Raw genomic sequence first — 13,702 nt, 5'->3', positions numbered from 1 at the left:
CGAAATTGTGGTATTACTAATTTCAAAAATTTTTATGTCAAAATTCTTAGAAATCATTCGATCCACTAACGAATGATATGAATCCAGCATGAACTTAAAAAGTCTTTAATATTGATATTCTTGCTTGATATATTATATTTCAGCACGTTGTGAATTTTCTCAATATGGTAACATTTGCCTAACAGATTGTTTTCGAGTTTTAGGGACTTCACAACTTTTCAATAAATCGGTATTGAGAAGTATCTCATATTTTTTCCAAATTAAAGTGATATTCTTCACCACATGTCCACATTTAAGGGGAATCTAATATGTAATTGAAAGTTAAGCTAAACTAAAAAAACTGCATCCAGTTTTCATTTTATTTTTAAGTATATATATATATATATATATTTATTGATATTTGAAGAAATTGCAAATATGCCTTTCTATACACTCATAGCATGTTTTTTTTTTGTTTGAAGTACTACGAGTTAATTTCCATTATTAAACAATAGACTAAGCGAAGCATATAAGAGTATGTGTATATAAATGACAACTGCACGAAGTTCAATCTGTAAGTATTTATGATGTAGGATCTCAGCAAACGTTTCTCGCAAATGTTGATTTTGCACGTTTACTTATCGAAATATTTGTTTTAATTCTGGCCTATTGTTAACGTCATATTTACTTGTGCGCCCACACTTAACGGCGCCTTACATTAGTCCACTCGCCATCATCTCCACTTTTGTTCTCTGCAAAAGGCACAATTAAAAATAATTCAACAAAGAAAAGACAAATAATTATCTAACCTTTTTCTTGAGGTTCGCGTTTGGGAGCATTTCTTTCCTTGTCATCACGACCAGAAGGACGCTCCATTCTCCAACTTCCGGAATCTTTGCCACCACCACCAGCTCCGCGGTCACGATCACGCCTATCACCTCGTTCATCGCGACGGCGATTGTCGCGCATATCTCGATTATCGCGATCGCGATCATTACGTGGCGCATCTCGCCAATTTCCACCGCCCTCACGACTTTCCCGATCATCGCGTCTTGGAGCGCCTCCAAGGCCACCAGCTCCAGTACCACCGCGGCGCCACTTATCTCCACCGTCACGGCTGTCTCGTGCTTCGCGATTATCACGTCCAGCTCCGGGACCACCCGCACGAGGAGCTGCTGGGTCGGGATCACGACGTACACGCCATGAGTCGGATCCGCCACTTTCACCTTCCTTACGTTCAAAACGATCGCCACGCTCTGGACGTTCAGCACGCTCGATCCTTTCGCCACGTTCAACGCGTTCTGGACGCTCACGACGCCATTCAGTGTTAGAAGCGTTACCACGTTCTCCGCGTTCCGTGCGTTCGACACCACGTTCGATACGATCACCACGTTCTATTCTCTCACTACGTTCGCCACGATCACCTCGTCGCCATTGATCGCGATCCTTATCACCGCCCTTTTCACGATTTTCAGCAGCCACTTCACGAGCCAAACGTTCACGTTCTTCCTGTATACGGCGCTCAGCTTCCTCTTCCTTAGCACGTTGTTTCTCATATTGAATACGTCTTTTATCTTCTTCTGCTTCACGCTCCTTGCGTAAAGCTTCAGCAATAGCCCTCTCTTCCTCCTCCTTTGCTCTACGAATTTCCTCTTCTTTGCGCATACGTTCCTCTTCCTTTTCACGAAGCCATTGACGACGACGTTCTTGACGACGCATCTCGCAACGATGTGCTAACAAACGCTTACGTTCTTCGGCCAAAGCGACTTCGAATTTCTTTAGTTTTTCGACATATAATGATGCACGTTCCTTCTTCAAGGCCTCTAGGAAGACATCACGATCCTCATACATGCGTTTCAAACGCTCCTGTTGTGCGACAGCGTCTTTACGTTCTGTAATAGCGGTCTCAATGCGTTGTTGTTCTTGTGCTTCCCAAAACTCTTTGTCTTTAACTTGTTTTTCGGCCAAATATTTTTCGAAAAGAGGTATTTCCTCCATTCGCTTAGCTCGCTCGAAGTAATCGATCTTTTTCTCTTGAGACTTGAGCTTCGACTGCAATTCTTTGCGTTCGCGTTGCAATTCTTCAGATTCCTTAGCTGCGATTTGTTCCGCATCCAACTTTTTAAGACTTTCTTCATCCAATTTAGAAAGCATCTTTTTACCGCGCGCGGTTTGCGAAATTTGTTGCATTTTATCCTGAAAAAAAAAAATGTGAGGGAAACTTTAGTTTACCATCCCACGATTTCAGGGTTAAAAGTGGTATGATTTGGACAGGGCTGACGCTGCAGATTAAGAAAATATATAATTGTTGCCGCCGCAAGCTTATAGTTTTCGAGATATTTGCATTTACAGTTGACAATTTTGCTAATTTTATCTTGCAATTTCTCGATTTCTAGTAATTATTTATTTCATATTATGCACTTACGCTGCACTACATTGTTTCTACATATTTGTTTTCAGTAATTATTTAGTTATTTGCTTAAAATAAGCAGGTAATCCTGGCCGATCCCACACCGGGGTGTGTCAGATTTTTTTTGAGTAAAACTCCTTTTTTGCGTTGGTGATAATAATTGTGTAGATTTTTCCAATTTAATTTTTGAATATATTTGGAGAAAAAATATTGCAAATAATCATTATGATATTTTTGTTAAATTATTATATACAATTAAACATACATATAAGCCTTAAAACTTTTTTTATTACAATGGAAATTTTATTTCAGATGGTATTTGTTTCCTGCGTTTGAGTTTTTATATTCACTTTTATTTGTTTGATAAATGTGTAATTATGGCAACAAGGAACACTTTTGTTATTGTGCATGGAATGAAAATTGTATTAAATATAAAATGCTTATTTTAAGCAAATAACTAAATAATCACTGAAAAATAAATATGTAGAAACCATGTAATGAAATGTAAGTGCATAGTATGGAATAAATAACTACTATAAATCGAGAAATTGCAAGATAAAATTTGCAAAATGTTCAACTTTAAACGCAAATATCTCGAAAACTATAAGTTTTCGGCGGCAACAATTATATTTTTTCTTAATCTGGAGCATCAGCCTATCCAACCACACTACTTTTAACCCCGAAATCGTGGGATGGTATACTAAAGCCGACCCAAAATGTGCAATGTGTAAGCCAGAATTTATAAGAAAATTAAAAGGATATTTTATTTCGACTTACCTTTAGGCTCTTGACCATAATTGCTTCAATTTCATTTTGATGACGCTTTCTCTCACGCTCTTCGTTCTCCTGCTCCAGTCTCTTTTGCTCGGCAAGTTTCGCCTTGCGACTTTCTTCTTCCAAGCGACGTGCTTCTTCCTCTTCACGTGCGTTATTCTGCTTTTCAATAAATTCTTTACGATCTTCGATAATCTTTTGACGTTGCAAAATACGTTGATGTTCCCGATCCTTGATCTCGTGATAGTGATATACCATCTGAGCCCGAAGTTTGGCACGCTGATCTTTTTCACGATTTGGATAGACGACCGATACAGCACGATTTAAAACAGTTGCCATATTAACCAGTTGTGACCGTATTTGCTCTGAAGGCATGGACTGTAATGTTGGACCATCGGGGTGATCTTCCCTCTGACTCTCGGTTAAATCAGTTCCAAAGTAAATACATTTCTTTTGATGATCAATTCGAATTTGCATATCATTATGACGCACAGACTCGACCAACAACTTTTCGAGTTCGAAAATATTGCAGAACGATGCTAATTGTAACAAACGGCTGAATTCAATACTCTGATAAACTTGTGAAATTTCTCTAATCAATCGCATAATTGTGACATCTTTCAACGATTTTATATAAGGTGCCAACAAGTTGTTCTCTGGGGGAGCGCTTTCAATAACATCGATGACAGTTTGCACACGCTTGCATAAATTCAAGGGGTTGAAATCAACTTCTAACCAGTTATATAAGTTTCTGAACTCTTCAGAAGCTAACTGCGGTACATTTAGCCTAACCTATAAATTAGTTTAGAAATAGGGTTTAATAATTGATGCAAAATAAAACATATATTACTTATACTTACAACTTCCTTAATTAAAGAGGCCCTTGTTGGAGGTTGTTGAAGACCGAGTAGCACAGCTAGTTTTTGAGCTTTTTCTAGTGGACTCTTATCGGCTTCAATGAAACGATCGAATTCTGGATGAGCCGAAGGGAGTGGGATCGAAACTGTTGCTATAAGGACATGAGAAGCCATACGTTGCATGTCATCCTTTGTTAAATTTTTCTTCAATTCGCGTGTCAACTGGAAAAGCTTTAACAATGCTGCAGCGTGGAAAAGTTGATTTCCAGCCTTGGAGAAAACCATTGCTAATTTCTGGTAATAATTTGCCATAGTTTTTGGTACTGGCGTTTTCTTTGACAATGCCATCAAACCGTGGATGTCTTCAATGGCCTTATACGCCTCTTGCCATAACTCCATCTGTATAGCCGAATCTAATTGATAAAGCCTTGTATCCAAACACAACTGTTGTGTTTCAAGTTTAGTTATTGAGACACCAGTAGTTTGGGTAGTACTTTTACAAATATCTTCCAAATGCTTTCGCAACTTATCGCACAAACGTCTAAACTCACTCTTGCGATTGTACTTCAAACAGAACTGAAATGCCATGCGAGCAATATCGTGGTACAGGGCTTCACAGTGCGTATTCACACGCAACAATTCCAAGCACTGACAATAAGACTCCCACAAAAACTTTACCCATGGCAATAGAATTGTGCGATCGGAACGATCTTGTGCGTCTTCACCACATACGGCACTCATTAGAATGCTTTCAGGTGTAGCAATATTGTCCAGATCGTCCAACTCCAAAACGGCAACTGCTGCTGACGACTGAGCCTGAGCGGCCTCAGTGTGTTCTTCGGCCATACGCAAATATCCTCGAATTACATTTTCCAAAGAATTCACATTCACCAGCTGAAACATATTGCGGTATTGGAACAAACCCTCCTTAGCGATATGGGATTTCTTCAACTCCACACATAAGTATAAATACTTAAACATAAGTGGTTCAATAATGGTCTCGGAGTAGGCATAGTTCCAGCGCTTGTTACGGAATACCTCCTGAAGGGTGTCCAAAGCACGCAAAGGCTTTCCAACTTCAATGAATTCTGTATAGATAGATATAAAGTAAAATCATTTTGGATAAATCTGTATTAATATCTGCAAATGTATGTGTATGTATTGTGACATTTCAGCGCATCGTCACGTTTACCACGACTGCAAAATCTGTGACTTCGGCAGCATGGTCTTATACACATTTGTATGCACTTACCATTCGCTCTTTTCAGAGCATTTTCCGGACGTTGAGTATAGCGCGCCATGATTATTTTATCAAATATTTAGAACCAATCACTTAAACTGCTAATTTTCAATTATTTTCGCAAATAATATGCGGTTTTGAAGCAGAATATTTGTGAAGTTCGTCTGCTTGCCTCTATGCACCGTCGAAATTCGGCAAAATGGCCGAGCTGACATTTACTCAGGGTTGCATTGAATTACGCCTCTTTAGACATTTTTACATTTCAAAGTAATTCCTCTGAGTTTAAAAGTCTAATAAAGTTGCACAGAGTGTCCTTTCGTATGTTTTTAGTATGTAAATATTAATTTTATGTAAAATATGTTTTTGTATACATAAAATTTGTCATTATGTTTGTAAATTAAACCAATATCTGTTATTTTGAAAAGCAACGATTTTAGAAGATGAAAGTTGTGGATCGTAAAATAACCACGTGGACAGGGTTCTACTTCATTTGTAGTAAATGCATTTAGTAGTATTTGATTAAATTTGATAATTATTCAGAGCACGAAAGAAATAAAATAGGGAAATAAAAACCGATGGTGGAAATAAATAACGGTTATCTAATACCCGTGAAATAAAAACAGTCTTTATCTATGATTAATAGTCTTTACTGACAAATCAATATTATGTGTAAAAATTTTGCTCTGAAGCGGATTGTTGATAAACGCTCAGTCAGTATATAAAGGACTTAGTCGTGTCCGTCCTTATCCCGTCCATCGCATTTCATAGACGGCGATTCCTTAAGCTGATTATGTCGGAGTCACTCCTCTGAAGCTTGTTAAGAAGCTTAACTATACTCCGTTACACAACGTGTCGCCAACACTGTTTCGACAGGAAGACCGATTTTACATTTTAATTATCGATACATAACTAGTAAACAATGAACCAGAAATAAACCAAAACTTAAATATTTACTTCATAATTAATTAAATTTTAAAAATGACAAGCAGTTGGAAGAAATATATTTTGTGGTTTGCACAAGAACATTTAGATTTCCGTGTTGCCGTAAGTGGTTGCATGTATTTTAGTACAATATTTTATCTAATATGAACACTTCTGCAGGAATTCAACTCAATCATTAAGTTATTTGGATTGAAGCATCGAAAATTAAATGACAATACACTGGTAAGAAGCTTTTTATAAACATAATTTATAAGTTTCTAATTTCTTTTGGTAAACAGAAACCATTTTGGATTGTCGAATTTGCCAATGAAGAATCAGCTATTAAATTTGCTTCGCGCTCTGTTAGTCTGCGCAGTATATATGAACTATGGGGCCACGCAAATAACCTAAAAATATTCCATGAAAAATTACAAGATAGTATAAAGGCCAAAGAAAACTTTATAAATCCATATAGACAAAAATCATTCAAAATCGTTGTTGAGACCTATAACAAACACATTTCGCAAAAGGAAAAAGTGGAAAAAATTGAGACACTAGAGTACTTACCTTTTCGAGGTGAAGTCGATTTGAAAACACCTCAAACAGAGTGGTGTTATATTGAATTTTATGGCCTAGATCCAACTGCAGTTCCTTCTGAGCCAGACGATATACTTTTTGGGCGCCTTGTAACTTTGTTTTTATTAGATATTCTTTTTTGTTATAATTAACTGTTTGTTTATTAAAGGTTGCCAATGGTCAGCGAGATCTCATTAAGCAACTTTCCCTTAAAAAACGTAAATTTATTGGAAACACTAGTATGGATGCCCAGTTGAGTCTACTAATGGTAAATCAAGCTCTCGTTAAAAATGGTGACTTAGTTCTGGATCCGTTCGTAGGAACTGGATCTCTTTTGGTGAGTGCAGCAAAGTTTGGCGGTAGGTAAAATTAAAGCTATTTTCAAGAGTTTTTTACATTTACATTTATGTTACAGGTTATGTCCTTGGAGCCGACATAGATTTTATGATGCTCCACGGCCGTTCACGCCCAAGTCGAATTACACAAAAAGTTCGTGAAAGGGATGAAAGAGTGCGTGCCAATTTAGAACAATATGGATGTGGCGATCGATATATAGATGTAATAATATCAGATTTCTCTAACCCGCTTTGGCGAGAAGGAGTTGAATTTGATGCCATTATAACAGATCGTAAGTACTTGGTACGAGTTTCTAAACTAAACATAATTTATACTCTTGAAAGAAGGGAAGAATCCAAATAATTACATCGAAAGAGCATTTGGAAAAAATTATAATATATTTTGTAAATGAGATAAAATAAATTGGTTTTATAATTGTTAATGATATGTATGCTTTTATGTATTTTCATATTCAGCACCGTATGGCATTCGGGAGTCGACTGAAAAAGTAGATTCAAAGACGACTTCAAAGCAAAACACGCGATCTAAAGATATGCCCCACTATCCATCTACCTCACATTATTCTTTACATCAACTTTATGTCGATCTTCTTCAATTTTCCGCACATCACTTAAAACTAGGTGGACGCTTGGTGTGCTGGTTACCATATCATAGGTATTGTTTATGATTTTTTTGTTTTAATATTGGCAATGATTTTATATAAGTATTTTTTTTCCTTTAGAGATGACTACACGAGCGAAATGATACCGCAACACAGTAGCCTAGATTTGGTCGGTAATTCAGAACAGCCACTTTCAGGACTAACTTCTCGTAGATTACTGACTTATGAAAAACGTGATATTAATACACCTGACAGTGCCCAACTTTCATGCCAGCTTTCAAATTCGTACGATTTTCGCGACCGGTATTTTAATAATGCCCCAGAATCGCGCACAGAGAGGCGCATGCGAAAAGCAGAGCAACGTAAAATTGGTCGAATAGAGGCGCTAAAAAGAGGAAAAGTAATTATAGACAACAAAGAGGCAAAAAACAATTTAAATAAATCTCGGTTTCAATAAGATTCCTTTCACTTTTTTTTATTTCCCGTTATAACTGTAATCTCTACTCGTGCCTGTAAAAGCGATGTTGTAACCACGTAGGTAGATTCCTATGATAATGACCATATATTTAGATAAATTTTCTTACCAGCAATGTGTAAAATGTTTACTTCGTTTATATCGATAAGACACAGATTATGTTACAATGATACAATATTATTTCCTAAGCTACGAATATAAAGTAAAATCATTGTACATTTTCTTGTATTTGGCATTTAAAATGCTCTGCAAAACATCGTACAAAGACTTTCGCTGCTTCTTCTACACATACATTTCGTTGTAGCTCATTACTCAATGTGGTAACACCCTTTCCTTCAATACCACATGGTACAATGTGTTCGAACCAACGTAAATCGGTACAGCAATTAAGACCTATACCGTGTGTTGTAACATATCTAGAGCCATGTACACCAATTGCACAAATCTTGTTATTTCCTACCCATATGCCAGTATCTGATGTAGTAGTAGCTTGTGGAATGCCCATTTTGCGACAGGTTTCAATAACAGTCTTCTCCAATGTAGCAACATACCATCTCATTTTCGGCTGAAATTGATGCAAATGTAATATGGGATATGCTACTAATTGACCTGGTCCATGAAAAGTTATCAATCCGCCACGATTTGTACGAAAAAACTCTGCCCCCAATTTACGTAAACGTTGTTCATCTGCGTCTGAATAATTCTTCGTTCGTATACCTATAGTATACACTGGATCATGTTGCTGCAAAATTAGATAATTACGGAAATTGGTCCAATCTTCAGCTTTCTGATTACTTAGTTGTTTTTGCAGTTTTAATCCCGATTCGTAACCATGATGACCAGCGTTTACAATGGTAACTAAAGGAGTCGCTTTTTTCATCATTTGTTGAATTATAACTACATTCTTTAAATTCTGCTACCTTCTTTTGCTTTTCTCTAACAATTTATTTGTTTGTTACTAGTGGTATAGTAAAAACTTTTATATAAATGCTATAGTTATATTTTACTCCTGGTGATACCTTTTTTATTTAACATCAGCTGGCATCCTTTTGCTCAAAGAACAGCTGATAACACTATTGAAGCTCACATCTGTTTTTAATCAATCAAAAAACACTTTGATAGTAACAATAATAAGGCGCTTACACTGTCAAATTCTTACATAAGATTTAAACAAATCTATTATTTCATTTCTATATTTTTTATGCTTTTCGGTGATCAGAGGGAAGTTCTACGAACAGCGTAGTCACGGCTACAATTTAAAATTTAGAATAAAGAAACGATTTTAAAGATTGTGGCAGTCTTATTATAGGGTTTAAAAATTGTGTTCTTACAGCGCATGCGTTTTGAGAATCTTATCTCTTGAAACTCGCAAACTCTTGTGCGAAAAATTTCGTATTCACATTCTCTAATTATTTGATACACGATAGATTTGTTTGCAGACAAGTGAAAGTAATTCAGTGATATTTAAAATAAAGTGTCAAATTATTCGCACAAAATATAACTTGATTGCTAAAATTTATTAAAAATTTAAATTATGAATGAAATACATTATAATTAATAGTTTTACATGACTCTTGAGAAAAAAACTTCCTACTCGAAGTATGCGTATAAAATGAAAAATCAATTTTTGTGTGCAATTTTTACAGAATAATACAACAAGAGTATATTGGAATGAAAAGTGATCTTTAAAGGTATACATGCAATTTGTTTATGAAAACTTGACGTATGTATGTGTAAGCAACAATCTAAGTACCACTAAACAGAGATGGCTTCTATAAAATATAAGAAAAATTATTGTGATAAAATTAATAGTTCAACACTTGTTTTCCTTTTTTTCATTGTAAAGTGGTATAATTTTAATTTGACATTGGTTCTTTTCTTATCAGGCAAGCAGCAACCCTTAAAAAAGAATGAAAGAGAGAAATGTCAAATTATGGAAGAATAACCATTCTGCAAGACTAAAATAATACTAATAAAGTTTAAAGAAGTTTATTTAAATAAGGTAGAGAAATCTATCTACCGACAAATATATAAATAGAAATGGATTGTGATTAAGTTCTATATTGGTAACATTTGTGCCTAAACTGGTGCGTTAATTATGAATATTTACATATCAAACATTTTTCTTCGAAGTCCTTTGTTAGAATTTGTGTATCAAGTAAAAAACTGGCAATCGTTACACATTCATTTCTAATTTGTATATCTTCTTGTGATAAGGTTTGTTTCTACTTAAACTTAATGTCTGTGGTTGTCGAAATTGATTGCAAAGTTATTTAAATGGGCTTAACTCGGACAAAGATGCGTACACACTTGTGCACATACTTTCATACTGATTAATAATACATTGCAGTATAACCCGGCGGAAGTCCAACAAATATCAAACAGCAAACGCCGAAGATATAGATAAAAAGTTCTTCAAAATCCACATAATGTAAGCGTAAATATATTTTTGAGAATAGAAGAACTATGAAAGTAGATATATGTGTACGCTAATTACCTTTTAGAAATATACATATATTTTATTTGCGATTGGTGGAAATCGTTATAAAAGCATAAGTCCTAGAATTTAACATTTTGAATATTCTAATTATCTTTAATATGCATAAAAAAACGCACTATTTATATGTTCTGACAATATAGATTTAAATGTTTTGCTAGAATAGTATAAGGTGTTGCATTTCATGCCAATCGCCGTTTTCGTTAGTAAAAACTGCAAAAGGATAGTCTTTATGAACCACAACTGGTCAATTATTCACATATCAGCACAAGTTTCCATAAATCTGAAAAATATCTATTTCAATTCTTTGCGTTGTTATTTCTCGCATGACTAAATATTTCTTTTTTCTGCATAGCCCAGTTCTGTTATCAGTGAGTCATTAATTATTACATTAAAACTCGAAATTACGAAAGGAGATCATTGCAAAGACTTGTTGCTTACGAATTTGGACAACAAACTGTAGGCATCAAACGCAACGCTGGGAAAAATTATGAACCTCTGTTCCTCTGCCGGCGCTACAGCATCATCATCCTCTTTGGCATCGGAAGACGCAGCAGCAGTGGAAAGTACGAACGTTAGTGGGAAAAACGGTAGCGGTGGTGTATTGACCACACATTGTTTTGGAAGCAGCAATAGCAGCAGTAGCTGCGCCGCAGTTTTAACGACGAACCTTTCAAATAATCCAACACACAGTGGCAGCGGTGCCAGCGGTAGTAATTTTGGAAATAACAACGAAATGCCACCGGAAACACGTCCAAAGATGGTAACGGTGAAACACCCGGAATCTAATAAACCCAAACCAACTACAAAGAAAAGTAAACCAATACAAGCTGATCAGGATGTTGTTAAAGCGCTTCAGCGTTGTCGGGAAGAAGGTAAATATAACGTGTAATATAATATATTATTTCTTTCTATATATATATATTTTTTTTCAATTAATGTTTAAGGTATAAAACGCTTGGATCTAAGCAAGTCCTCCGTCACAGTTATACCAACTTCAGTAAGAGACTGCGTTCATCTTACAGAACTTTATTTATATAGCAACAAGATTAGTCAACTGCCGACTGAAATAGGGTGTCTCGTGCATTTAAAGACACTTGCTTTAAACGAAAACTCGCTAACTTCTTTACCAGAGTCGTTACAAAATTGTAGGCAGCTTAAAGTACTTGATTTAAGACACAATAAGCTTGCAGAAATTCCTTCGGTGATTTATCGGCTGCGTTCTCTTACCACGCTCTACTTGCGTTTCAATCGCATCGTCGCTGTGGCAGCCGATATACGTAATTTAACTAATTTGACTATGTTGAGTCTGCGTGAAAATAAAATTCGAGAATTGGGTTCCTCCATTGGTGCATTGGTAAACTTAACAACACTGGATGTCTCTCACAACCATTTAGAACATTTGCCAGAAGAAATAGGCAAATGTGTAACTTTGAGTGCACTTGATTTGCAGCACAACGAACTATTGGACATACCGGAAACCATTGGCAACTTGAAGAGCTTAGTAAGATTAGGCTTGAGGTAAGCAAAAATAGTTAATTTAATAATATGTATGCATCAAGCATTCTCTCTGCAGATACAATCGACTATCAAGCATTCCGGCATCGCTGAAAAATTGCAAATTCATGGATGAATTTAATGTCGAGGGCAATGGTATAACACAGCTACCAGATGGTCTATTAGCTAGTCTTAGTGCACTTACAAATATTACACTATCGCGCAACTCTTTTACGAGTTACCCAACTGGTGGGCCTGCTCAATTTACCAACGTCTACAGCATTAATCTGGAGYATAATCGTATCGATAAAATACCATATGGAATATTTTCACGAGCCAAAGGCCTCACAAAACTCAATATGAAGGAAAATGTGCTTACTGCTTTACCGCTCGATGTAGGAACTTGGATTAATATGGTCGAATTGAATTTGGCCACAAATGCTTTACAAAAGTTACCCGATGACATAATGAATCTGCAGAATCTAGAAATTTTGGTACTATCCAACAACATGCTCAAAAAGATTCCCAGTACCATAGGTAATCTGCGAAAATTGCGTATTCTCGACCTGGAGGAGAATCGCATTGAAGTACTGCCCAACGAAATCGGTTTATTACATGAATTGCAAAAATTAATTTTACAAACAAATCAGATCTCTATACTGCCACGCAGTATTGGTCATCTCAGCAATCTGACTCATTTGTCAGTTAGCGAAAACAATTTACAGTACCTGCCAGAAGAGATTGGCTCGCTGGAGAATCTGGAAAATCTTTATATCAATCAAAATCCATGTTTAGAAAAGCTACCTTATGAGCTGGCACTTTGTCAAAATTTGAAATACTTAAACATTGACAAATGTCCTTTGAGCACAATACCACCTGAAATACAAGCTGGCGGCCCATCTCTAGTACTCCAATGGTTGAAAATGCATTCGCCCTATAGGCAGATGTGAGTTAGCGGTTTGGGATATGTCAGCGATGGTGGGAGTACACAATGGCGTACATTTTATACAAGTAACGATTGCTATTTAGAATTTCAGTTGGAGGCAGAGGCGGATACGCAGCGACGCTAACAACGTCGTGCTTGGAAATGCACTATCATTTGAGATTATTACTTACAAATATTGGATGGTGCATCTCCGACAATTGTTGCCATCGCTAAGTTAATGAATAAAAATAATATAAAAATAAGAAGAACATAACTACCAATTATTATTAATTATAAATTTCTTTAAAACGAAACTTAAAAACGACGAATATGCCGAGTGGAGTCTTGCAACTACTATGCGCAACTCACTCGCAGTAATAATGAAAACGAATTGTAAACAATATTTTCTGTTGTAAAAATTGTGTGATGGTGAAACAAAATATAGCTTTAAAAATGCTTCAGAAATTGATTGTTTAGTGGATTGTGTAGTTGTTAACAAATATAAACTATTTGTATAACTACTAACGAATCAACAACTCTAAATTAAAACAAATAAAGTTCTATAAATTCATATAAAAACAAAAAAAAAAAAA

General features: G+C 35.9%; 4 protein-coding genes across 8 annotated transcripts; 2 read left to right on the top strand and 2 right to left on the bottom strand.

Annotated features, from left to right (window-relative positions):
* Positions 1–603: 603 nt before the first annotated feature.
* LOC108966943 (eukaryotic translation initiation factor 3 subunit A) lies at positions 604–5,473 on the bottom strand. The gene is made up of 5 exons (XM_018930104.1): positions 5,273–5,473; positions 4,024–5,108; positions 3,167–3,955; positions 789–2,175; positions 604–731 (listed from the first exon to the last, which is right to left on the bottom strand). Exons 1-5 carry the CDS (start codon positions 5,319–5,321, stop codon positions 682–684), a joined length of 3,360 nt encoding a protein of 1,119 aa, XP_018785649.1. The 5' UTR covers positions 5,322–5,473; the 3' UTR covers positions 604–681.
* Positions 5,474–5,778: 305 nt separating this feature from the next.
* Positions 5,779–8,174, top strand: LOC108966941 (tRNA (guanine(10)-N2)-methyltransferase homolog). Its single transcript, XM_018930102.1, has 7 exons — positions 5,779–6,304; positions 6,362–6,424; positions 6,481–6,867; positions 6,927–7,116; positions 7,173–7,385; positions 7,570–7,768; positions 7,836–8,174. Exons 1-7 carry the CDS (start codon positions 6,239–6,241, stop codon positions 8,170–8,172), a joined length of 1,455 nt encoding a protein of 484 aa, XP_018785647.1. The 5' UTR covers positions 5,779–6,238; the 3' UTR covers positions 8,173–8,174.
* Positions 8,175–8,286: 112 nt separating this feature from the next.
* LOC108966942 (putative lipoyltransferase 2, mitochondrial) lies at positions 8,287–9,268 on the bottom strand. Its single transcript, XM_018930103.1, has one exon. It carries the CDS (start codon positions 9,071–9,073, stop codon positions 8,399–8,401), a length of 675 nt encoding a protein of 224 aa, XP_018785648.1. The 5' UTR covers positions 9,074–9,268; the 3' UTR covers positions 8,287–8,398.
* An 836-nt stretch (positions 9,269–10,104) lies between these two features.
* On the top strand, positions 10,105–13,702 carry LOC108966959 (leucine-rich repeat protein soc-2 homolog). 5 transcript variants are annotated; one of them, XM_018930133.1, is made up of 5 exons: positions 10,105–10,277; positions 10,541–10,621; positions 11,048–11,562; positions 11,635–12,208; positions 12,264–13,702. In XM_018930133.1, exons 3-5 carry the CDS (start codon positions 11,178–11,180, stop codon positions 13,132–13,134), a joined length of 1,830 nt encoding a protein of 609 aa, XP_018785678.1. In that variant the 5' UTR covers positions 10,105–10,277; positions 10,541–10,621; positions 11,048–11,177; the 3' UTR covers positions 13,135–13,702. The 5 variants fall into 5 exon arrangements, with proteins under 5 accessions (XP_018785678.1, XP_018785677.1, XP_018785676.1 ...); XM_018930132.1 differs by having other exon boundaries at positions 11,043–11,562; XM_018930131.1 differs by lacking the exon at positions 10,541–10,621.

Source organism: Bactrocera latifrons, unplaced genomic scaffold (assembly GCF_001853355.1).
Source record: "Bactrocera latifrons isolate USDA-ARS-PBARC rearing strain unplaced genomic scaffold, ASM185335v1 scaffold_171, whole genome shotgun sequence".
NCBI lineage: Eukaryota > Metazoa > Arthropoda > Insecta > Diptera > Tephritidae > Bactrocera > Bactrocera latifrons.
Note: the sequence above shows the minus strand (reverse complement) of the source record. Positions and strands in the feature narration are given on the sequence as shown.